Source organism: Myiozetetes cayanensis, unplaced genomic scaffold (assembly GCF_022539395.1).
Source record: "Myiozetetes cayanensis isolate MyiCay16 unplaced genomic scaffold, myiCay2020 scf26, whole genome shotgun sequence".
Lineage (NCBI taxonomy): Eukaryota > Metazoa > Chordata > Aves > Passeriformes > Tyrannidae > Myiozetetes > Myiozetetes cayanensis.
Window position 1 is genome coordinate 7,861,505 of NW_026087477.1, and position 25,884 is coordinate 7,887,388.

General features: G+C 46.8%; 1 protein-coding gene across 2 annotated transcripts in view; it reads left to right on the forward strand.

The window, feature by feature from the left end:
• The window catches only part of ELAVL1 (ELAV like RNA binding protein 1), a 42,509-nt gene that overhangs the window by 1,246 nt on the left and 15,379 nt on the right, over window positions 1-25,884 (forward strand). For both annotated transcript variants that reach the window (XM_050321453.1, XM_050321455.1), the window contains exons 2-4: window positions 8,873-9,056; window positions 23,874-23,977; window positions 24,679-24,832. In XM_050321453.1, the coding sequence (XP_050177410.1) occupies window positions 8,885-9,056; window positions 23,874-23,977; window positions 24,679-24,832 (430 nt within the window). In that variant the 5' untranslated portion in view covers window positions 8,873-8,884. The remainder of the gene's footprint in view (window positions 1-8,872; window positions 9,057-23,873; window positions 23,978-24,678; window positions 24,833-25,884) is intronic.

Here is a 25,884-nt window from a genome sequence, read left to right on the forward strand (position 1 = left end):
TGATGGATAAGAAAGTCGAGTCCTGATCCAGTAAGTCTGTGCAGCCTGCGGTGTTACTGTGAGTGCCCTGGTTTTTGTTGTGAAGCAGAGTAACTCAGTGTACAGTGATCCTAATGCTCCTGGTGGTTTCCATGATTCAGAGCACTCGGGGGTCTGGAGTTACAGCTGTGACTGCACTGGGCTCTCCCCAGGCTTGACTGGAATACGAACAGGAGCATCTTGAGCTGGAGCGATTGTTAGGTGTATTGTACAGTGAGTTTATAGCCCTGCTGTGGTTCTGCAGGACCAGATGAACATGGATACGCTGCTTTCCTCGGGGAGTTGTCTTGTGCAGTGCCACGTTTGTGGGAACAGCAGCAGTAAGCACAGCCTGAATGGAAATGTGAATGTTATATGTAGCATCTTACTCAAATAAATATTATTTTTTGAACATTGGTACTGAAATAAACTTAATGTGAAATGTGCTTTATGCTCTGAATTAAAGCACTTCATTTTCTCTCTGGTTCTTACATGTTCTGTCACTTTTCTTTTTCTGGCAAAAACCCTCCTTGTCTTGACCCTGAGACATGTAATGTTACTTTCAGAATCCATCTCTTTAAACTCTTGTTCCAGCCTATTTTTTTCCTGGAGCTGTGGTCTGTGAGCCCTCTGAATTGATTGCAGCCCAGTGTTATTGGCTGCCACACGTGAAGGCTGTGAAGCTGGTAGAGTTTTAGTTACAGAGAGCTCAAACTTTCTGTGTTTGCAGACTTCAAGAAGAACTTTAGAGAAGCTGTTCTTTCTGCTCTTCCAAGTACTTTAGAAGCAGCCAGGAAGGCAGCTGCAGGAGAGTCCTGCCAATTTAAGCATTTAGAGAGAGTGACAGAGTACAGCAAATGAGAGGTGATAAATTTTGCCTCATGCTGGAAATGATCAGGGCACTTCTCCTGTTTGATGTGCAGTTTTGTGATCAGGCACCTGCAAGCTTCAAACTGCTGGCCTCAATGATCCATTTGATTATACAACCTCGTTATATGTAGGTGATGTATGCAAAAATAGATTTTAATCTTTTTTCTGAGGGAATAGGGTGGGAAATGAGCTGTACTAAGAAGGCAGAGACATTCTTCATGTGTGTGGGTTTGCTGCCTTTGGTTTTTTTTGTTTTGTTTGTTTGTTTTGTTTTTAATATTAGAAGCAGTGGCATGGTAAGTATAAAGGTATAGTTTTCCCATCTCCCACTGCTTCCATGGTCTCCATGCAGGAGCACAACAGCAAGTCATGGTGTCTCATCAGGCCCTCAGAGATGGATTTGCAGCTACTGGAAATCCTACTCTTACTTTTGTGCTGGTGAACAAGTTGGATGTTGTCCCTTCCTCCTGTTACTCACTTGTTATCAAAGTGAAAGTACCAGCTGCTAATCCAAGGATGGATCAATGTGTGGGGCAGCTCTTGTCAGAAATTGTCTGGAATCTGCAAGTTCTTATGTCCACTTCTTCTCACCTCCTGCAAGTGCCCTGTCCCTAGGAGAGGAGTTATTCCCTCACAGCACACATTTTTGTCTTCAAAAAATGTCTTTTCTGCAGGTGAAAAAATTTCCACAGGCAATTTCTGGGCAATCTCACGCTGTTTAGACAAAGAGAGACAATAAAAATCTGTTTTTCATAAACCTGTCCTTTTTAAATACCAGTGCAGAAGATGAGATAGTCCTGGTTGCCTGACATTGTCCAGCTGTCTCTTCCCTGCTAAAGAACTCTGTGGTGCTAACTGGCAGCATCTTTGACCCAGGGACAAGAACTGTGGAATCCCAGAATGGTTTGGGTTGGAAGGGACCTTAAAGCCCATCCATTCCCTCCCCCTGCCATGGGCAGAGACACCTTCCACTAGCCCAGGTGGCTCCAAGCCCTGTCCAGCCTGGCCTTGGACACTTCCAGGGATCCAGGGGCAGCCACAGCTGCTCTGGGCAACCTGTGCCAGGGCCTGCCCACCCTCACAGGCAGGAATTCCTTCCCAATTTCCCATCTCACCCTGCCCTCTGGCAGTGGGAAGCCATTCCCCCTTTCACTATCTACCCATATAAAAAGCCCCTCTCCCTCCTTTTTTTATGCCCTTGTAAGGTATTGGGAGGCTGTAATGAGGTCACCCCAGAGGAGGTCTGCTCCAGGTGAACCTCCCCAGCTCTCCCAGCCTGGCTCCAGAGCAGAGGGGCTCCAGCCTTGGAGCATCTCCGTGGCCTCCTCGGGACTCACTCCAGCAGCTCCATGTCTTGTGCTGAGAAGGGGGTTGTGCTGCCTGGAAGGTGTTGATGTGAAGCTCTGAGCAGCTTTGTAGCCTCCTTTCTCTGTCAGGCCTGACTGTTAACCTGGGAATGTTGGGGAAATCTCAGATCTGGCTGCAGATATTCAGTGTCTTAGCTGGATCTGGTTGCCCTTGTTTGTCTGGATGGAGCTGAGAGGCCGTTGGGGGCCCTGATCCCCCCCTGTGTTGGACCAGCAGTGGGTGGTAATTATGGCCAGCCTGTATCTGATTTCTGACAGCATCCTAACGATGATTAATTTTGTTCCTAGGAATTGGGTATAGTTCATCAGACTGGTGAAATGAGGTCATTCCTCTGAAGAATGCAGCTTATTTTTTGGCCTCAAACACTTCTATCTCTGAATGGCAATGTGAGCATTGACAAAAACACCTTGATGGTGTTGTTTTGTGGACATGGATAGAAATAACTAAGGAAAACATTTAAAACCTTTCTAGACAAATCTGAGTGCTAAAAAATATGTAAAAGTGCTGAAACATTAAAATTATGACAGTTGAGATTTGTCAGACTAAAAAGACACTTAAGACTAAGTTTATGCCCAATGTTTATAAAACAGCAACATAAAAAGAACTTAAAATGTGGTGTACTGGAAATCACTGATTTAGCATATGGAAGTAAAGTTTGAAAATGCAGATTTTAGGAATGACCACTTCTGGTACAGAGTTATTTGTATTGAAAAAATTGTTGTAATCTTAGGTTTAATCGAGCTAAGGAGAACAAGTGTAGTGTCCTCATTCCAGGTTTGCAAAGGGAGAAAGAGTCAAAGATCTGTTACCTCTGGAAAAGCCGGATGGCTGGCAAACAGAGGGTTTGATTTACAAACAGAACTGACAGATTAGTGTGGAAGGATCATGTATGTGCAGGTTCTGTGGCTTAACACTCAGAGTTTCAGGGTAAAAGGATCTTCCTGTCTAAAGATAGACTTTTTTTTTTAAAGTACCCTTCATTAGCACAGGTCAGTACTGAGTTGGGTTCGTTCTTGTGTAGGGAGTTGGGAGAGTAAAACTGCCAACTGAATCAAATTGAATATTGAATTTAAAGTTTTCCCGTTTGCTGATTTAAAATATTGTGGTTTCAGGGCAGAGGAATCCAGATGAGTCAGAGAATACTGACCTGATCGATGGCTGGGGGACAGTAAAAAGAGGAATGGGGTAGCAGTAGTTTGTGGACAGGAATGTGTGACACCTCACTTTAAGATTCTATGTGTACCAAAGCCCCATGTTCGCAGTTCAGGAAGATGGCTTTTTCAGTGGAACATAGGATTCATCCTCCTGAAACACAGAGCTGCCACTCAGCCTGAGCAAGGAAAGGTGAGCTTCCAAACATGGGCACGCTACTTCATACCTAATTTAGTTTTATTCATAAGAAGAACTTTAACCTTATCCTTACCCTCACCAGTGTGCAGGGAAATATTCTGAAAGATCTAAACACGTTGCCCAGATCTGAGGGGAAGCTTTGAAGTGTGTGACCTGTACATGCTGGAATGACCTCCTGTGTTCAACTTCATGCAGTGTATAAATGTTGTTCCTGAATTAAAGAGGCAGTCTGGATTTTGTGATTTCCCCCTCCCCCCACTTGGCTTTTGGCGTTTGGTCAAGATTTGAAGGAATTTTGAAGGAATGTTGCATGAATGCAGCGTGAATCAAACAGCAGCAGGGCCTGCCCTGCACTGTCACTGCCCTGTGGTGTGTCTGGGTGTTGGAGAGGCCTGTGCTGTGTGCACAGCTGGGGATATGCAAGCAGTCTGTGTAGAGAATAAAAGGGGTTTTCTTGGAGATTGTGGGGAAAGGATCTGTGACATGTAAAGCAGAGACATGTGGGTTAAGAAACAGGGACAGATGAGTTCTGGCTGTGGAGCACTAGGAAACTTCTTTTTTCTTGGGAGGCACGTAGGTCATGGGGCAGGTTCCCTGCTGATGCAGCTTCTCAGGTGAAAGCAATTCTGTTCCTTACAGTGATTTCAGAGAAGGGTTTCTTCCCCCCCAGTGTTTGTCCCTTCTCTGTCTCGATTAAACTCTTGATTCTCAATCCTGTCCTGACAGCTGGCTGCAAAGCAAGTTTTTGCATGACAGTGCTGTGTTGGATCATTCTTGAAAACTTTTCCTGAAACAATTTAAACTTGTGGAGGCTCTGGAGGCCCTTCAGGCCCTTCTGTGTGTGTGGCATTGGTTTTGGCATGTGTTCAAACCTGGACATCTCAGCAGCTCTGCACCTGTCCTCTGCAGTTCTGTGGGTTGGTTTGGCACTTGCCTGGATGTTGTAGTGTCCCATTTTGTTCTGTTTCAGGTGTGGTCTCCAAGAAAGTGCTCAACAGCTTCAGGACTGAGAGCCAGAGCAGTGTCTTAAGATAACCAAATCTGTTGTTTGCCTCTGAGTCAGCCATGACTGCCGGGGGAGGCACGTCAACAAATATCTGTATGCTGGAGAAACAGGAGGAGGGCTCTTTGTATAGCCCTGAGATTCTACTTGAAGCACCCCGTGGAGATTCTCAGATACACAAAGCAGAGCTGGAGAATAGACCCATGAGACCGAAGTCTGGGTTCATAAAGCAGCTCACGGGCAGGACTCTCAGGGTCCGTGTTCATTCACCACTAACAACCCCAACAAGGAGATTTCACCAGTTCAGGGACAGTGTCTCCTGAAGCCCTTCCTGCACAGCCTGTCCTGGGTGATGCTGCCTGGCACTTCAGTGCAGAGAAGGGCTGGTCTTGGGTCAGTAACTGTGTCAGCAGCCTCGGGTCTGCTGTGGTTCAAGGACCGTGATCACTGTGGCCCATTCCCAGCGCTCCAGTGAAGGTGTCACAATTTCCCATCTTGAGTTCTGCAGTAGCTGAAATGCTCACAATCATCAGCCATCACAGCACTGTGTCCAGCTCTGGGGCTCCCAACACAAGAAAGACGTGGAGCTGCTGGAGAGAGTCCAGAGGAGGCCATGGAGATGCTCCCAGGGCTGGAGCCCCTCTGCTCTGGAGCCAGGCTGGGAGAGCTGGGGGGGTTCACCTGGAGAAGAGAAGGCTCCAGGGAGACCTGAGAGCCCCTTGCAGGGCCTAAAGGGGCTCCAGGAGAGCTGGAGAGGGACCTGGGACAAGGGATGGAGGGACAGGACACAGGGAATGGTGTCCCTGCCAATGACAGAGGGTGGAACGGGATGAGCTTTAGGGTCCTTTCCCACCCAAACCATTCTGGGGTTCTATGAGCATCTGTTAAGGTATCCACATTCAAGTTTGTGATCCCAGTAGGGGTCTGTGCTTTTGCAGTCCTGTGGGCAAGGTGAAGGTGGACAGAACCTTTTGCCTGGTATCAAAGACTGTTCTCCTTCCCAGTGTTCCTGTTTCACATTATCTTCTCAAATCCATACAGGTCTTCCTTCATAGCAAACATCTTGCAGTGAAAACCTTTATAGCTCTGATTCCTGGAATTCTATATGAAGATAGAGTATCATTTGGAAAAGACTTTTATGGATCCGTTGCCAGAACCATTAAACCTTCAGGGATCTAGTGTGCTCTTGTGAGGGGATGATTGTCATGGTCAGAGCAACACTTCTGAAAATGGTACCATGGAGAACGTTTCAGTCCAGTCCTGGAAGTGCCAGCCTGGCTGTGGGTGCCTGGGCAGGGTTTGGCAGAGGTGGTGAAGTGTTGGGCTGTGGGGTTTTGGGCACCTGCACAGTGAAGGGGAGATTCAGGCACAGCACATGTGGTTCCTTTTGATTGCTCCCTTGGCATCATAAGTTCCAGGGTGTCTTACCCACTGAAGATAGTGGCTCTGCCTTTTCAAAGAAGCTTCTGCAAGGCTTGGTTATTTAAAAAAAAATTGGAATTTTAGGAACTGCAGTGCAACTTGAATGTAGTCTTAAAGTTTTGGGGGTTTGGGACATAGAATTGAAGGTCTGTTTTGGAAAGGCTGCAAAGTACCAGTCTTGTTACAGGCATCCTTCCCATTTTATACCCTCTTTTTGGAATTCTGTTCAGTATTCAAAGGTTGCAGTTCTTCAGGGGCTGTTTTTATTTTTGCTGGCCTGAGAGCTGTTCCCCTGTTGATGAACACACCTGATGCAGGTGGGCAGTGGCACTGGGAGCTGCAGGGTGTGCCTGGTGTGGCTGTGAGCACCTCCCTGGAGAGCCTGTTCCAGAACCCTTTCCTAATATCCAGCCTAAGCCTCCCCTGACACATTGAGGAGACCCAAATTACACAACAGCCCCCCCAGGGGTGCCTTTGGGTGGGGTCCCTCCCCAGGGGCACTGTCCCTGCAGAACAAAGGACCCAGAGCCTGGCACTGTGCTCTGGGAAAGCAGAGGCTGGGCTGGTGAGGGGAACTGGTCTGACTGGAGGGCTGTGGGGGGTCACAGAGGGCTCCTGTTGGGTCACTGGAGCCGCTGCTGTGAGGGGGCTTTGGTCCCAACAGTGACAGCCTGGGGTGGTGCCAGGGGGCCCCCAGAGTGGCATCGGGCTGGTCAGGTGGAGGAGTTTTCCTTAACACCCCACCATGGAAGAAGTGGTTTCCTGTTAACTTCCAGGATGGTTGGACACTGTTAGTCTTGTAACAGATTGTGTAAGTGCCTGGTGAAAGTTTAGGAAGAAAGAAGCATCTTCTCTCTCCATGCTCTGCTCCTGTTCCTCTTCACTGTGCCTTTACCACTGCCACATGCTTTGTTCCTGCCATCCCCAGGGAACGTGTCCCAGGCCTGTATGCAAGGACTTCCTATAATTTTTTCAAAATGTCTGAAGCAAAGCAGGTGGAAGTTTCCTTCCCACTTCTAATGCCTCTGCATCAGCGGTGCCCCTGGCATGCCGTGTGTGTCCCGGGAGGTGCAGACAGCGGGCATTGCAGGCAGTTAGGCTGGAGGCTGTGGGACGATGATGGAAAGTCGACAGCCCCTGCCCAACTCCTGTCAGTTCTGCTCAATGCCAGATAAAAGTCTGGTAACTTGCCCTCATAGTGTGCTGGGACGGTTTCTGTGCTTGGTTTGTGACTGTGGTGCTTCCTTTTCAGGCAGCAGATACACCGTGGGGGTTTAAAAAACCCCCCAAACTCTTTTCTTTTAAGTTTCTGGGTTTGGAAATATATAGCAATTTCTTAATCTTGGCAACAGGAGGATTTTTATTATATGCTGGGTAAACTAGGTTACAGTGAAGGAAATTTGAACTTTTGTCTCGTAAAGATGGAAAAATCTCAACGTTTCTTCTTTGCTTCCTAAATATCCTAATTGTATCATACAACTTCCAGACTCATCAACATATTGCTGTCCTGTGCTAGTAGGGCTTGAATTTTATAGAGGACAAAGGCAAGCAAAGTTGCCTTCCATTAAGATAATTTTAGAAATGTGTGTTATGTGGTTATGTAGCTCAGGACACAGTGAGCAGAGAGGGTTCAGCTCCTTGAGTGTTGTTTGAGGGGAACAGGAAACTTCTCGGAGATTGTGCTCAGCCAGTCCTGACAGAGCTGGGAGGGAAAGTGCATTTAATGACAGCATTTCACAGCACAACTGAGACAGCCTGGCAACTTCAATACCATTGGATGGGGGGCATCTCTTCCCCTGATTGCAGCTTTGCTGTACTCTCCTGTCCTCTGGCATTAACTGGTGCTTATCTTGCTGCAAGGGAAGCAGATTAAAACTGCTGACACAACAGAAAGGGCTTCCCTCCTGTGTGGTTTTCCATTGCTTTCACGGTACAGATTAGTTATCCTGTGGGCTCAGGGTGCTGGGGCAGGCTTGAACTGACACTTCAAACACAGAAATGGGGGGTAGGACCTGATCTGTGGGCGAGGAGGAGCAAGACCTCTCCTGCTCAAAGCTATCAGCTCTTAATGCTTTAACACGTATTAAAAAAGTAAAGATTCAGGTCAATCTGCACTGTGTTAAATCTTAAATTAACATAAGTTTTCTTGTGCTTTGTTCTATAATGATGTGCTCAGGTATTGCCAGTTAAAACTGACCTCGGCAAGAAGAGAGCACGAAATAAATGTCAGACATGACTTAAGAGCAGCTGCTGCTGAAGGGCCTGAAGTCCCTTCCTGCAGGAGTGTTCCCTTTGTAGGCTGAGGATTTCTGCTTGCTGTTCCTGACCTCTTCCATTGTTCAGCTTCTGGTTGTCAGTAGTGGTACAGTTTGTGGAAGGGCTCATCCTTCAGATCTGATCTGCAGATCCTTTTGCAGGAACAGGGTTTAGATATCCTGATTTTGACTATTTCAAAGTAGTATTTCAAAGCTTTAAAATCTTCGATTCTGTCAGGCCATGAGCAGTTTGTGGTTTTTACCTCAGCTGTTGGGAATAGTTTGGTTTACAGGAATGTCTGCAAAATCTGTCCTGATGCTTTTTGTTACTGGAAAAAAAAATATCTTGACGAGCTCTTTAATGGTACATAGTTGTGTAAAATGCCCTGCTTGTGAGTTTGAAAGAATGAATTGTTCTGAAATTTTCAGCAAATCATGTTTTGTGAGTGGAAGAAATGCGCTGCTGAAGCAGTGGCTTGTTCTCAGTTTTTAAAATAAGCATTCGGGCTTATTTCAGGTGGAGGAAGTTTGGCTTATTGAAATGTGAAGATCTAGAACTCACTGGAGTTTTTTTTTTTCTCTGCAGATACATTATAAAATGTCTAATGGTTATGAAGATCACATGGCTGAAGATTGCAGGGATGATATTGGTAGGACAAACCTAATTGTGAACTACCTCCCTCAGAACATGACGCAGGATGAGTTACGGAGTCTGTTCAGCAGCATCGGCGAAGTGGAATCTGCAAAACTTATCCGGGACAAAGTCGCAGGTGAGATCCAGGAGATCAGAAACTGTTGCTTTGGGGTAGCCTGCTCAAGCAAATACTTGATTTAATGCAGCTTCCTGTAGAAATATTAAATATTTGTGTGTGTGCAGTCAAACTGTTGACAACCGTGCCTGGGACTCCAGCAATGCCAGGACTAGATAGTGGGTATTGGGAGGATAGCATGTTCAAGGTTAAACTAATGACTGTTGTGCAGATGGCTAAGAATTCCAAGAAGTGCAGTTCCCAGATTTGAACATCAATAGGCGTATCTAAAGCTAGCTTGGATTTTAGTCACCAGCTGATTTACTCTTCCTACAGTCTGAGCGGTTTTGCCTCTACCAGAACTCTGAAAATACAAACAGATGTTTTGCTCTGATTTTGATCAGTAAAATAAAGGTGTGGCGAGTGTCTGAAAGGGCCTTATCGCTCTTGAGGAATTTAACTTATAACTTCCTTTAAATAGGATTGGTAGTAGTAGCTTTAAAATATGAGAGGAATGAGTTGTTCAGATTTGTGAAACTTAATGTTTCCTTGAAGCCAAACAAGTGCTGACAGAGCAGCTGGTTCCATGAGCCGTATCTGTTTAGTTGCAGGAGCTTTTAGCTGCTCTGTGAAGAGGTTTTAGTCCTTGTGCTGTTAAAATACTTCATTTACAGGTTTTTGGTTATTCTTGTTCAGAATTCGCAGTATCTTGGATTTTGTGAGAGACCATGGTTGTTTCTGGGGAGGGGGGGAAGTATGTGTGCTGTTAACTTGCTGTGCATGTATTTGTTCCCAGCCTGCAGCTGAATGCCTGTGGAATTCCCTGCTGCACATGCTCAGTCTTGTATTTCAGACTCCAGCAATACTGATCGTTATCTAATCCATAAGGGAACAGGCCTGAGACTGCTCCACTGGCTGGGAAAGCTGCAGGAGAGCTCATGGAATGCATGAGAGTTCTTTGTACTCTTGTATCTGTAGTGCTTTGTTTTATGTGCTTGAGAACAGACACGAGAACTGAGTCATTAAAGACTTCAGGGTTTCCTTTCAGAGTAGCCTCTCCTATTTCCAGGTCTCTGGTGTTCCTGACACCTTTCAGCTGAAGTTTCACGTGATGCCTGTCTGTCTAAATGTGGACCTATGGGATGTGTGCGTTCAGTCACGATCAAATAGTTACATAAAGACTGATTTCTTTCAATTTTTTGGCAGCTGAGTCTTCAGCCCAGGTGATGTTGTACACTTTTTGAGGTGCTCAGAAGTTGAGGCTTACTCTGAAGGCTGGATTTGCATGGAATAAGACCCCTTGTTTAATGATAACAAGTCATAGCTGACCCACACCTTAGACTGTCAGATAAGCACAAAATCACCTGCGTGGGAGGGGAGGATTTTTTCTGTGGGAAGCAAGAGACTCCTCATTGCCTGAACTGAGACTGACTGCACACTGTTCCCTGGAGCCTCAAGCACTGGTAAACTCTGGTTAACTTTAACTTGGAGCTTGACAGTGCTGGGTAGTTTAAAGTCCAAAATAGACACTTCTGTGCTTCAGGATGTTCTTAACCTGAAGAATCAAATGTAAAAGTGCTGGTAGTGTTGCATGGAGTCCTTGGGTGCCTGGGGGCAGAGCACTGGCTTTTCTTGTAAGTGGTTGCAGGTGTTGGATTCTGCAGTGATCACACCACTGAATTTTGTTGCTTCCTAATTTTTCATTCACTTGCAACACTGTTAGGAGCAGTTCCCAGTCCTCTCCATGCTCACTGGTGGTTCTGGAATATCAGTACCTAAGAATTGGCTTCTTCAGGAACCTTCTAAACCCTTTTTCTTCCTCTTGCTTTTCTTTCTGCCCCTTCATGTTTGCATTGAACGTCTCCGTTCTCAAACTCTGTGTGTGGCTGCCCCTGAGCAGAACAGTCCTGTGGCAGAATCCTGCTTTCCTTGTGCCTCCCCTTGCATTTCTCTGGCCCCGTGACAGACAGCAGGAAACAGGAGCTGCAGGAAAACCTGTTCAGCTCCCTGACCTTGGTTTCTGGTCAGATAAGTCGCAGTGTTGGCATGTGAGGCATAGTGGGGTACGGTGGCCTGGGCAGGAGGGAGATAACCTTGGCTTTCCTTGGAATTGGACTTTTTGGATCAGTTAAGTTCTTTTCAATCAAGTCACAGCTTTGATGCCTCCATGAAGTTGTAATAATCAAGTGTTTTGTCTTTGGAGTTCCCTTTATTGTCTGTGTGTGCAGAGTTAAAGTCAATGGTTGGTTGATAATGCTTACTTTTCGTAAAACATTCACTGATATGTAATTTTTTTCTCAATTCATCGTCTGTTAATGAAGCATGTGAGGCAGAAAATGCCTTCTGCCTGGCATGCAGTTTTTAATGACTTATTGAACTGGCCTGAGCTTTCTGGAGACTGATTACTGGATTCAAGAATTGATTTGGAAGCCAAAATTTGGGTTTGTTTGAGCAAAGGACATTATGATCATTATATATGTTAATGGGTTTTGCTTCAAATGCAGCACAGTATTGAACAATCTGTGTTCCATGTGTTATAAAATGTAGAGAAACTCCTTGAAGCCACCAGACTGCTCATCCTTTATCTCATTTTTGGTGGGCTTTGGGGACACAGCAAACCATGATGTCAGTTCCCATTCCTAGTAGGAGTTTTTAGCTTTGTGCACACATGGCTTGTCACTGGTGGTGAAAGTGCGACTGAGTTCAGGTTGTTGTTTGAGATGTGACAACTTCTGTTGTGGTTTTTTTTTTTGTTTTGTTTTGTTTTGTTTTTTTCCCAGTAACTGTCCAGAGAAGCTTGTGCAGAGTGTTAGCAGCATGCAGGGCTCCTCCAGCTCTTCCTGGTCAGACTGGAGGTGTAGAGGGCTGGGCTCTGCATTCCCAGCTGGAGTATTGCATTCCTCAGCACTTCCAGACGTGGCTTTCCTTGACTTGTGATGAGTGAATCAGTACTTGGGATCAGTGGCAGATTGTTGCTCTGCTGCTCACTGCAGTTGTATTGATGGGGAGCATGGCTTGGACATCCAGGATTTTCATAAGGGAGCTACAGAATTCACTGGATATTATTCTTTCTGTCAGATCTTAATCGAGCACCAGCCGTACCTCGTTAGTCCTTCTGGACCAAATGCTGAAGCTGAAACTTATTCTGTCATGAGTGTTTGACTTTCTCTGTCTTCCCCTCACCCTGATAAAGTGCTGGTATTTTCAAACCTGACTGTCCTAAACTTCTGAAAAGCTTGGGTTAAACTCTTGCTCTTGGTGGAATTATTCAAAAATAAAAAGTTGCCAAGCTCATGTGTGAAGTCATCCTAGGCTGATATTAAAAATAATGTTGCTGCTTATTGGCATGATGTGAGCTGTGGGATGGCTCCCACTTGTGATGCTCTGTGTCACTGTCCTCGGAGTGCAGTGAAGAGAGTTCAGCAAAACCAGCACGAGGCTGTGCCAGGGGGGCTGGGATGGATCTCAGGGAAAGGTTCTTCCCCCAGAGGGTGGTGGGCACTGCCCAGGCTCCCCAGGGCAGTGGGCACAGCCCCAAGGCTGCCAGAGCTCCAGGAGCATTTGGACAACGCTCTGAGGGACAGGGGGGGATTGTTGGGGTGTCCTGGGCAGGGCCAGGAGTTGGACTGGATGATCCCTGTGGGTCCCTGCCAACTCAGGATATTCTAGGATTCTATTCTAGGATTCTGTGAACCTTTTCCCCACGTGTTGATGGTCTCAGACCCCATGTGGGGTCTGTTTGTTGCTCCTGACACCCATAGCCCTGCTCTGAGTCCGTAGTGACAGGTTTCCTGTGCACAACTCTCTGTGTGAGGGTTCCTGCTGATGGCAGTTGGTTTTGTTAGGGAGGCATCCAACTTCTGAGGGTTCCTGCTCCCTCCCTCCCACATTCTGTACAGCCTGAGCAGGGAATGTTATCCCTGTGACACTCGTGACAAATCCTCATGACTTCTGCTCTAGGAAGTGTAGGATATGATCCTTCAGACTGTGCTGGAGGCTCTATCTGTACCTGTCAGCTCCCCCAGCACGGCCCCCTCTGTGCAGAGGCTGGAGGAGACGTGGGCACTCTGCTCTGCCTGTGCTTGCTTCTGTCACTGAGCTCTGATGGAGCTCACCGAGCCCAAACTCCACCATCAGCAGTGCCAGGGACAAAGGGATGGCTTCACTGCTGCTGAAAGATGTGGAACAGGAAGGACAGTTTGGGGTGACTTGTTAAGGTTGTGTGCAGAAACCGGGGTCCATCTCAGACAATGCTGTCATGGTGCTCACTCGCTGCAGGAGTGCCGGGGGCTTTTTGCTTACAGGACCTGAAAGAAGTCACTTCCAGGTAGCTGCAGTTCCTCAGGAATGGATATGCAGCTTCACCTTTTCCCTGGGTGTTTCTTTTCGTGATGCATTCTCTGGAAGACTGGTTCTCAGGAGTCAAAGAAAGCAAATGAATGTCCCTGTGCTTGTAAGCCTATAAAGTAGAAAGGGGAGGAGGATTTTATTGCCTTGCTGTCGGGTGCTGCAGGGCAGCGAGGAGCTCCAATTCACATGACAGAGCAACTCTCCTTTCAGAAATGCAGACTCAGTGTAGAAACAGAATTCTGAAGTGTTATTGTTTGTGGAAAGGATCTAAGTATTCTCTTTGGTTGAAATAGTTTTCTTTTGCATTGACAACACCCATGAAATTGCTTATGCAGTTTTGCTGTTAACTGTGGAATTGGAATGCATCATTACCCTTGGATTTTTTTCCAGCTCTTTAATCACATTTGGTGGTATGTGATTTCTTTAAATGTGCATTCAAGAATGCCTTGTGGCAGTGGTTAACTTAATGAGAAGTGCAAATGGTTTGCAGACAAATTGCCCAAATACTGAAAACGTGAACACCCTTCCAGCTTTGCCAGCTCCACTTAATTTCCTTTCTCATAAGGGTGGCCATATAAACTGCCTTAGAGGTAGTAACTGAGTTCAGCAAGGGTACAGGAATACAGTTAATCTAAATCATAGCATCGTGGAATCTCCTGAATTGGAAGGGACCCACAGGGATCATCCAGCCCAACTCCTGGCCCTGCCCAGCACACCCCAACAATCCCCCCCTGTCCCTCAGAGCATTGTCCAAACCCTCCTGGAGCTCTGGCAGCCTTGGGGCTGTACCCACTGCCCTGGGGAGCCTGGGCAGTGCCCACCACCCTCTGGGGGAAGAACCTTTCCCTGAGATCCATCCCAGCCCCCCTGGCACAGCTCCAGCCCTTCCCTGGCTCCTGTCCCTGGTCCCAGAGCAGAGCTCAGCGCCTGCCCCTCCACCTGCCCTCGGGAGGAGCTGCAGCCCACGAGGAGTCTCCCCTCAGTCTCCTCTGCTCCAGCTGACCCAGCCAAGTGCCCTCAGCTGCTCCTCACACCCTTCCCCCCTAGACCCTTCCCCCTCTTCACAGTCCTAAAGGCTACTTGGGTTCTTTCAGAGGGTTCAGAGCACGACCAGAAGCAACAGCTCCTGCAGCAGTACCTGAACTCTGCTTCTAAATGTTTTGGTAACTTCTAGGATTGTCAAAGGACTTCTGCAACCCCTCTGATGACCCAGAGTGCTGGCTGTTGGCAGGAAGGGATAGCTTGTAGGACAACTGGGCTTACAGCAGGTTACTCAGAGCTTTGTCAGCACTTGATCTAAGGAGATTGGAGTTTTTGTTCCAGTTAACCCCTGGCTGGGAGAGTGAAGCACCTGTGTAACTCTTGCTTAGGCCAGGCCTGTGTGCCAGTGTGACCTAGACTGTGCTAGACTGGGCAGAGCTGTGGGAGCAGGCAGAGCAGGGCAGGGGCTGGGATGCTGCTGTGACCAGCCCATGTGCACTCAGGGCTGGTGCTGCTGTGCTGCAGAGTCCAGCAGTCGTGGCAGCTCCTATCCCTGGACAGCAGAGGCCTTGACCACAGGTGAGCTGCCTTGCCCCCAAAGCACAGTGGAGCTGTGGTGGAGCTGTGCAGGGAGGGCCTGGGCCTCTGGCTCAGGCTGGGCAGGGATGTGTTCGTGTTGCTGCAGGTGGGCACTGTCACCGGGTGAAGGACCTGGGGGTGAATTGGAAAGCATTCTGAGGTGCACAGAAGGGCAGCTGAAGGCAAGTCATTAGTGAAGTACCCAGAGGTTTGACATCAGGGCCAGATCTGTCAGGAATGTTGGTCACTGCCCTGGCTGATGGTTCAGTTGCACTCGGCATGTGTGTGGTGATGCCAAACTGGGAGCAGTGACTGGTGACCAGGTGGTGGTGCTGCCATTCAGAGGGACCCTGTCTGTTCTCTGAAAGCCTTGAGGCAGGGCTAGCACAAGGGAGGGTGACTTCCTGCTGTTTTGGGGTCATGGTATCCTTCCACTCTCTCTGGATAGATTGAGAGGGTAAATATGTTCATGCTTTGTGTCCCTCCCTGTGGTAATAAAGTCACAAAGGCCAGCAGAGCTGTCCAGACCATTCCATGGCTCTGCTTCCTTTGCCTTTCTTTTCCACCCATCCATCCAAATATGCCAGGTAGCAACACCTTCGGTTGTGCTCTAGAATTTCTCAGCATGTCTTTACTGTGAGTTGTATTCCAAGATGTGGAACAGTTTCATTCTCTTCCAAGGAGCAGCTTCTGCAGAGTTAACAGTTTGGTTCAGCTGAACCTGTGATCGTGTGACTCTGAACACTTGCTGAGGTTTTGCACTATAATCTTCACTGCTAAAACTGTCATTATTTGAGAGCTGAAGTTTCTTCCTTAGGAGATGGGGGAAGTGGATCTTTCAGCCCTCAGCATCTTGAACAGTCAGGGTTTGGTTCCAACAACAGGTGAACAGATTCTGTCTCATTTAAAGAAGGGAGATCTTGTAGTAAGTGTGCAAGGAATTTTCCTCCCAAAGATTCCCTCGAAAAATCAGCCTGTGCTATTCCTGCACAATTTTGGGCCTGGTATTTTCTGCGTTCCCTTTCTGAATCCTTTTCACTTCACAACATCTCGGGTGCTGGCAGTTCATCTGGAAAAAGAGCCCTGGAGCAACTGAAATTAAATCTCAGTAGAGAAATGTTCTGGAAATGAGAGAAAGGAAAAAAATCTAAAGAGAACATATAGAAATGATAAGTATGCAGAGAGGCTTTGTGATATACAATTAATTACTAAAAAAAAGCGAACCTTTTCAGGATCTAAAGATGTCACTCTCATGGTATTTTTGCACTATTGGTGAGATGATGAGGTCCCTGTGAACTGTCTGAGTCAGGGTGAACTACAGACTCCTGTCAAATTGGATTTGTAGCTTTTGACTTCTCCCCAGTGTCTGTTTGAGTTGCTTTGTTTCAAGGCAAATACCAGTGATTTTGCATAAGGAAGAGAGGCCACTTTATTTGTACTTTGTAATGTTTTGGTGAGTTGTTTGAAGGTCACGCTTTCCAAACCAGCTAAGTGTGATTTTGCCCTTAAAATTCCATAAATGAGACTTGTCATGGTTTGGCCATGAGCAGAAAGAGACTTTTGTCCTGGTGTACAGAACCAGGGGAAGCAACAGGGACACAGTCTGGATTGGGAAGTCGTTACCAATATAACAAGGTACTTTCTTTGTTTCCCTCCTGGTTCCTTTCTGTTGCCATCAAGAGTCTACTCAGTAAGATGTGCTTGTTTGAAGCCTCAAGCAGAAGCAGCAATTGGCTCAGAGAGCAGTCTGAGTTTTAGTCACAGGAACTGTAACAAAGCTGAGTTCAGGTCCTGTAGGAGGAAGGTGCTGAGCTGCTGCCCCAGAGGTGTTTAGAGACAAATATTGTGGAAATGCTGCAATATAAACCTCAACCTTTGTCTCTGCTCTCACGTACAGCGTAGGTGGAGCACGGGGTGGGAATTGCTGGGGTAGAGTTGATCTGAGTGATCCAGTCCTACACCAGCACGGTGCTTCCCAGGGTTCTTCTGAGGTCAGGCACAAGCCCAGGCTACCTGGCCAGGCTGAGCTCTGCCACAGCCTGACACAGACACACTGGGGGGGTTCTGGTGCTCTTGTGGTGTTTCAGTGACTAAGGATGGTTTTGGGCAGCATTCGTGACTAAAGTGGAGATGAAGCAGATGAAAGTATTGCAAAATGAGTAATTGTCCCTTCAGGAAGTTATTTGCACAAATACAAACACACTTGCTTCCGTTTTCCAAAACCTGTGTAGAAAACTGCAGAATACTTTTGTTGGGCAAAGTGAAAATGGTGTTTAAGATGAACAGTGCCTGCACTGAAACTCCTGTGCTCAGTTCTGACTCTGGCACATGTTTTCTAGTTTTCTGGGGCTCACTGTGGTCACCACAGCACAAGAGGGAAGTAGGACTGTGTTGGAGAGGCACAGCAGCTGCTCAGTGTCACGGGTGGAGGGAGTGTGAGGACATGGCTGAATGAGGCACTGGGGGAGCCTGGGGACTGGATCAGGACTAAAGGTTTGGTTCAGGCTGTGGCTTTGAGCTTTACCTTCATGTGTTTCCAGAGTAGCTGAGATGCATCATCTGTATTGTTAATGAAGGGCTGGAGCCCCTCTGCTCTGGAGCCAGGCTGGGAGAGCTGGGGGGGTTCCCCTGGAGAAGAGAAGGCTCCAGGGAGACCTGAGAGCCCCTTGCAGGGCCTAAAGGGACTCCAGGAGAGCTGGAGAGGGACTGGGGACAAGGGATGGAGGGACAGGACACAGGGAATGGCTTCCCACTGCCACAGGGCAGGGTTAGATGGGATATTGGGAAGGAATTCCTGGCTGTGAGGGTGGGGAGGCCCTGGCACAGATTGCCCAGAGCAACTGTGGCTGCCCCATCCCTGGGAGTGTCCAAGGCCAGGTTGGACGGGGCTTGGAGCCACCTGGGCTAGTGGAAGGTGTCCCTGTCCATGGCAGGGGGGTGGCACTGGATGAGCCTTAAGTTCCCTTAAGGTCCAGACCATTCTGGGATTCTGTGATTTCCTGTATTTTCAAAAACATACTGTGAATTATATGCTTGACAGTAATAAATAGAACTATGTTGTGGTGATGGGATTTATCAACACAGACACGAGATGGAAAATCATGCCCTTCAACTGTTAGTTTTGAAGATGGGTGATTAAACACTTCAGATGTTTGTTCACATCCAAAACTATGTTTTGACAGAAATCCTTCATGAGGCTGCTTTCTTTTCTTTTCTTTTTCTTTATAAGGACACCTCTCAGTATGAAAACAAAATCTGCCAAGGACGTAAAAAATAGCCAGTGCTTTTCTCCAGAGTTAAGTCAAGCAGCACATGTAGAACATGGCAGGTTCTGAAGTTGGCATTTAGAATATTGAAGTGAAAAAGTGGTTAAAAGTGTATGATGTGGAGCAGATTTAACTTGGGCTGAAGGTTATAAGGAGGAGCTAGAAACCAGCATCATCACCCCAGACCAGGGGACAAAAAATGACAGAAGAAATTTTGTGGAAACATGTGGAGATGTGTTTTCACTCAAAAATAGACTGTGAGAGTATGTGCTTCCAAAAATGTGGGGTAGGATAACTGGTGTCATCTCTGCTCTTGGTGAGAGCACACTCCCATCACCTCCTCCATGTCTGGGACCAAAAGGCAAACAGCATGTCCTGGGATAGACCCTGCAAACTCCTCTTGTTCCAGGTGTACATGTAGAGTGTGTGGGAGGGGGTGGGAGTGTGGGGGTTGGGGTTTTTTGTCTCTTTTTGAAGATGGATGTGGCACTTGCCTTCCTGCAGTTTTTGGAGACCTCTTCCAATTCTCTGATCATCCCAAGATGACACAGTTTCGGCAGGGACACGAGCCTGGTGTCTCACCTTACAGAGAGCCTATCTCGGGACCCCATGGGCTTGATTGGGACAAGTTCACTCAACCAGTCAGTCCTGTCTCAGTCTTTATCCACTGGCCCTTCTCCATGAGCTCTTTTCCAAGTGCAGTGGTCGGTTAGACGGTGTTGGTGAAGTGAGGCACAGAAGGCATCCTGTCCCTTCTCCTCAGCTCACACCTTAAATCTGCTCCCACACTTCCAACCTTGTGCTGCTGAGACAGCAGAACTTTTCCTTGTAACCCTTGATATTATTCTTCAGTTTATTTGCATTCCTTTCAGGTCTGAACTGCAGTTGAGCTCTGCTGTTCCTCAGACACAGTGGATAGTGTTTCCAAACTCTTCCTTTTGTAGCCGTCGCTTCTTCCATCTCCTGTGCTCCCTGTTTCCCTTGGAGCTGTGCCATGAGCTCCCTGCTCAGCCAGGCTCTCTGCTTACACATCTGCATGTTTCCCTGGGTGTTGGGAAACAGAGGATGCTGCATGTGTGGTGTGACTCACTCAGGGGTTAGGATACAGCCTCTGGATCACCTGCTCTCCCAGTCCTACCTGGTTGCACTTCTCCATTGGCATAACAGTTTTTGGGAAGTTTGGTGCAGGAGTGGTTGTGCTTTACTCTGGGCTCATGGGACTGTGTGTCCCTGTACAATAATGTAACTGTGCTAAGGGGAACCCACACAGGGCACATCTGAGCACTTCAGTCTCTGTTCTCATCCTCAGGAACTACACTCACCACTCTGAATTCTGCTTTTTTCAGCACTCTGACGCCTGGTATTTTACGTGGTGCTTCTCAGTGCATTCATGCATGTTTAGGCTCTCTGGTTATCACTCACAGCACAGTTTGTAAAGACAAACAAAAACCCCAAACCCAGCTCACACCCTCCAAACTCTGCTTCCCAACTCAGACAGCAGCTGTACCCTCAGATGGTGATACTGAGGGGCACTGACCTAGCCAGGTTTAATTCTGGGCTGCCTTGAGAAGGACAGGACAGCGAGGATCTGTGTTAGCTGCTCTCAGTGAAGTGCTCTGCCCTCACATCAGACTCCGGTGAAGCTGGAGTTATCAGCAGCGGGCTGGGATAAGGAGGGAGCTGGTGACTGAAACCACGTGTCCTGGGAGCTGGGAAAGGAAGCAGGGACATGGACAGAAACCCAAGTGATGCACAGAAAGAGAATGACTGCCCTTTCCCATGAAAGGGCCTTTTATCATGGAAACAAAACTGAATTCTTTCTGCTGAAGGAGTGTAGTATTTTGCTTAAAGCTAGGTTTTATAGTCACTTTGTTAATTATTCATCCAGATAAGGACTTACTTGTTGCTCTTTTTTTTAGCTTTGTCTCTTTAGTACATTTTTATTCATGGATATGCAAACTTTAAAAAATATTTTAAATTATTGTCCACTAAAATGGTTTGAAAATTGTTCCAGCACCACCGTCCTTTCCATGACAGGTTTCTGTAGCAAGCTGAGAACATCAGCAGAATTCAAAGAACTTCTCTTTAGTCAAACTTATTGTCATATTCCTAGATGGAATATGAGAATGTCTGACTGTTGTGATCCTGCCACTTTCAGGGGCTTCTTTTTTTCATCTGTGTTTGTTTGTGTATACCCCATTACCTCCCTCATTTCCCAGAACTCTTGGATAAGGAATAGTCATTGAGCAACCTGTATAAAACTGGAAGTGAAAAAGGTGCAGAATTTTGCTCCGACAGGAACAGCAAAGAAGGCCAAGAGGATTTGGTGGCTGCGTGGGGTGCTCTGGGGACAGACAATGGGCAGGGGAAGTGTGTGTAAGGACAGGATCTGTACAGGAACAAGGGGACACGGAATATGAAGACCTGCATTTGGAAAAGGAGGGTGTTGGGTGGAGGCTGTAGAATGTGCCTCCAGTCAGAGTACCTGGGATCAAAAATCTGAACTGCTTTTGTGTGCTTTGGGCATGGGAATAGGTACAGTTTGTGATTCCAGAGACTGGACCCACTGATCTCAAACTGCCTAAACACATAACCTGTCTGATGCTTTGGGAGAAAGCACAGAAGTGTGAGCAGCAGGCAAGAGAGGGGATTCTGACACTGTTCCCCTTCTGGTGAGACCCCACCTGCAGAGCTGCCTTCACTCTGGGGCACCAACACAACAAAGACATGGATGTGCTGGAACAAGTCCAGAGGAGACCACGGAGATGCTCCAGGGCTGGAACCCCTCTGCTCTGGAGCCAGGCTGGCAGAGCTGGGGGGGTTCACCTGGAGAAGAGAAGGCTCCAGGGAGACCTGAGAGCCCCTGGCAGGGCTCCAGGAGAGCTGGCGAGGGACTGGGGACAAGGGATGGAGGGACAGGACACAGGGAATGGCTTCCCACTACCACAGGGCAGGGTGAGATGGGAAGAAATTATTCTGTGTGAAGGTGGGCAGGCCCTGGCACAGGTTTGCCCAGAGAAGCTGTGGCTGCCCCTGAATCCCTGGGAGTGTCCAAGGCCAGGTTGGACGGGGCTTGGAGCAGCCTGGGCTAGTGGAAGGTGTCCCTGCCCATGGCAGGGAGTTGAAATGTGATGAGCTTTAAGGTCCCTTCCAAACCAAACCATTCCGTGATCTGCAGTTCTGTGCCTACTGTGTTCTCTGGGAGCTTGTTACAGGGGAATAGGGAAGGATATTCAGTGTACTGAATTCAGCTTAATAGATTTGTGTGGGGTGGAATCCTGCTCTTTTTGACCTGTCAGAATAGTCACACCCTCCCCAGTGCAGCTTCCATCCAGGGAGGGACAGCCCTGCCTGCCAGGGCTCAGTGTGGGTCACACTTGGAGGGAATAGGTTTGTCTTGTTTGGAATATGTTTCCCTGGTCTGTAAGGGCCTATTTCCATAAGCTTTTTTAGGACCTGGTCCTGTTCAGTAGTTTGCTGGAATACTGATGTTTATGTGACTTCTGGGACAGACTGAAAATGCCCATAAAGCAGCTGGTGCTCTGAACCTTCAGAGCAGGGCTGAGGTGCTGGACCTGTGAGCGGTGTTGGGCCCTTCCCACCTTTGTAAGAGAGAAAAGTCTTTGCCAACTGTTCACCTGGTATTTGTTCCCTCTTAAGCTTGTCTTTGTTTTTTTTTGGGGCAGACTCTGGAGAAATAGGGCAGAGTCCAGGTGCTGAACGTTTTTCTGATTATTAAATTACTCATTTTCTTAAGGGACAAGAATCTCTGTAGGTAAGTGGGTGTGTACCAACCGGATTTTATGTAAATGATTGACCATATCTGACCAATAAAACCAAGTGAATGTTAAAGAGAAATCACAAAAGCCGTGCTGTGGGTACATGTCAGAAACATTGATCAGAATTTTGCAGACATTATCTGTAGGTCTTTATAGGATAAAGGTGCAGAAGTTGGTGTTTAAGATCTTTCATTGCATTTTTTTTTTGGTTTCTATGTGGAGTTCAATCCTACTTGGCTGTCGCAGGATGGTTTGCCCTCAGCTGTGTGTGGCGTCCTGAGAGGCTGGTGGGATGTTTAACACCGGGTCTGCAGGGGAACAGGATGTTGGTTCTGTGTGAGGGGGGAGCACAGGGCAGGTCTGGCTTCTCTAAGGGCTTTGGCAGAAGCAAGAACTACCTGGGAGTGTTTATGCAAGGGCTGTATTAGACAGCAGGCACTGACACTGTTTGGGTGCAGAGGAGTTACTGCTGGGTTGGGTTTCACAGGGCAGCAGCCCAAGGCAGAGGCCGTGCCAGGAGCAGTTCTGCAGTGGGTCTGTCACAGTGCTGTTGGCACCAACACCGAGTCTCCTTCCAGCCCCTGCGGATTTTAGTCTCGTAGCCTGATGCCTCAGCAGACTGGGGGTCCTTTTTTTCAGTAGCTGGAGTTATCTGCAGTATCTCTTGCAGGCCTTTGCTTCAGTTGCTCTGGCAGTTGTGCCAGGATATCACCATGTGACACCTGGGGGTGTGTATTTGGTGTTCTGGAATGTCTGGAAAGCATAAGGAACCTTCCTTGACAGTCAAGACCGTTGTAGAGCCAAGCTGTGTGATTGAAAAAGGGCTGCATTTCACAAGAGACTCCTTTACTTAACAATTAGCTCTGTCTTCTAGTGTCCTCAAGCCTAACAGTGGAGCTTAATAACTTAAAACCAGTATATTGTTAAAATAATGCACATTTTCCTATGCATGCTTACAGTGTTCTTTAGAAAATTCCATAGATCTGGCTGAGAAAAAGAGAAGTTGGCTGAAAAACATGTCTTGTGTTAAAGTGGAGTTGTTTTATTGCACTGAGACAGTCTTTGAAAGTATTTTAGTTATTTTTAGGTCTGCAGTGATAAGAGCCTCTGATTGTTGGGAAATTCCAACCTGAAATGATCTTAGTGTGTAGTGTTATAATTGATAGTAGCAATTGTGGAGGTGGGAGATTGAACGAGAACAAATATGTACCCAAAGAATCCAAATAAATATCCTTTGCCTTAAATGCTTTAAAGGTTTTAATTGTTAGTATCAAATTCCTTCTACAAGAGTTAAGAGTAAATTTAGCTAAAGTGATAGCACATTAATTGCCTGCATTGAAGAGAATTTTTCACTCTTCACTTCGGTGCTGAGTTTGGGAAACTTGCTGCTCATCAGCTGTATTATGAAGGATTGGAAGCTTCCTTTTCCCTCTTGTCCCCAGCAGTGGAGGTTGGAATAGCCTAACAGGAATGAGCAGCCTCGTGGTTCCTTACCTGGCAGTTCATCCGCTGCACTTTCTGCTCTCTCTCTGCAGGAGTTTGTGCTAATGATCTTAGTTAAGTTCTTGCCTTTGTCCCACACCCATGAAGTTTACAAGACTGGTCAGAGTTGGTGTTTTAGTTTTGAATTTCTTGCTGTTGGTGGGTGCTCTGCCCAGTACCTGCTGTCTGAGGAGCCAGAGGGATGTCCAGAGTGGAAATGAGAGAGCTCCGAGTTACTCATGATCTGTGCCAGCCCTGGGAAACCTCCTTGGCTTACTGAAATATTTGCTGTGTGGGTTATGTTCATGGTTGAATTCACTTCTCATCTGCATTTCCTTTCCTTTTGATGATGATAACTTTTTTTAATTAGGGTTAATTTTTCAAAATGTTTTTCCCTGTAGGACACAGCTTAGGCTACGGCTTTGTGAACTACGTAACTGCAAAAGATGCTGAAAGAGCAATAAACACACTGAATGGCCTCAGACTTCAGTCAAAAACTATCAAGGTAGGAGTTTTTCAATCTTCTCTGACAATGGCATTGTAATAAACTGCATTGGGGTGGTAAGGCCTGTATGCTCTCAGCTGCAGGAAAGGTGAATCTGGGAGAAGAGTGTTTTTAAACAGCTTTGTATTCAAAGATTCCTTTGTTTTAATTATTCCCACCATTTTTTCCGTGGTAGAGGGACCATTCTGAATTGTTGCCAGGCTTTTTAAGAAAATTCATGTACCTCTTGGATACTTAATATATTTGTGTGTAGGATTCAAACCTGCTTAGGGGATGTTTGTAACTTCCTCTAGCAGCAGAAATTAAGACAGAAAATTGCACTTTAGCTGCTAAAGTCTTTTCATGGAGCTTTAAAAAATACCTGGACAGGACAAGTTCCCGGTGTGAGCTGTGGTGACAGTGTGAGCGAGTGGTGAGCTGTGGCAGTGCCAGATGTGTTTGTGTTGGTCTGCTGCTGTCTCCTTACAGCAGTGCCAGTATATTTGTTATCTCTTGGATGAACCCAAAATGAATGGAGTCATGTAGGGACGTGCCCTTTCTCCTTTTGTCAGTTTTCCCTTCCCTCTCCTTGTTCCATTTTTTAAAACTCCAGTAAAAATGCCCGTGTCATTAGTGGGGAATAAATGAAATTGGCTCACAATGAAGGAGATGAATTGACCTTCCCTGTTAACACCCTGAGCACGCCTTTCTTCCGTTTCCAGGTTTCCTATGCCCGCCCAAGTTCTGAAGTCATCAAGGATGCTAATTTATATATCAGTGGCCTGCCCCGGTCGATGACACAGAAGGATGTAGAGGACATGTTCTCCCGCTTTGGGCGCATCATCAACTCCCGTGTGCTCGTGGATCAAACCACAGGTGAGCTCTGGGGCAGTAAACTGGGCTGTGCAGCATGGATAGTGCTTGTCTGACACTGGCAGTCCCTAAACTTAATTAAATTAGACTTCCACAAACCAACCATGACATCTGGTGTCAACCATTGGTAGAATTTTCACAGCAGACCTTTGTCCAGTGATTTTTTTTTTTTTTTTAAACACAGAATGATTCTACTGCCTCCTTTGCTATCTTGGAGCCCAAACCTTGGGTCATATCAAAATAGGATTACTGTCATTTTTATCAGCTGCTGATTTGCCAGATCTGCTCCCTTGCTCTGACACCTGCTGTCACTGCAGTGCAGTTGTGTTTCTGCGCCACGTGTGTAACCTGGAGTGTTGACCTGGCCTTGACTTTACACACGTGCAGTTGTTATCCACAGGCAAATTCCAAGCCATAGTTACAGATTTAAAAGCAAAACAACATGTTTTGTGTTTTATACCATCTTGGAACTCACTCACACAATTTTCTCACATTTTAAACCATTTGAGGTGCCTTACAGGCCTCTGTGGTTACTGCTAAGCAAAAGAATGAATTTTATACACTTAGTACTGCCCTGAAAGTTCTGAATGTATTTTGTTTGTTTAAAAAAAAAAGAAAAGAGAAAGAAAAGCGAGAAGCTGAGTTAAACACTTGGCTCAGGGGAGACCAAAGTTAAGGGGCTTTTTAAGATGGTAATTCTGACTCTGTTACAATGTGTTTTCAGAATTTAATTACCTCATTATTTCAGACTGAGTGGCTGCAGAGTCTGGCTTATCCTGTCACCCAGGTGTTCTGTGGCATGTATGTCATGTATGAATCTGGGGAGAACCTTTGCAAATACACTTTTTCATTGATTATGCCTGTGCTGTGTTAGAATAGAAGATAATTAATTCTCGCAATCCCACATTTAACATTTATAACTGGAATGTGTGCATTTACACACATTTACACACATCAGCTCAGCAGCAGCTTTCCTGCCCCGTGAGGAATGTGCTGTAACTCAGAGTGGCCCATCAGCAGGTTCTGGTGGAGTCCATCTGCCTGCAGGGCTGGCT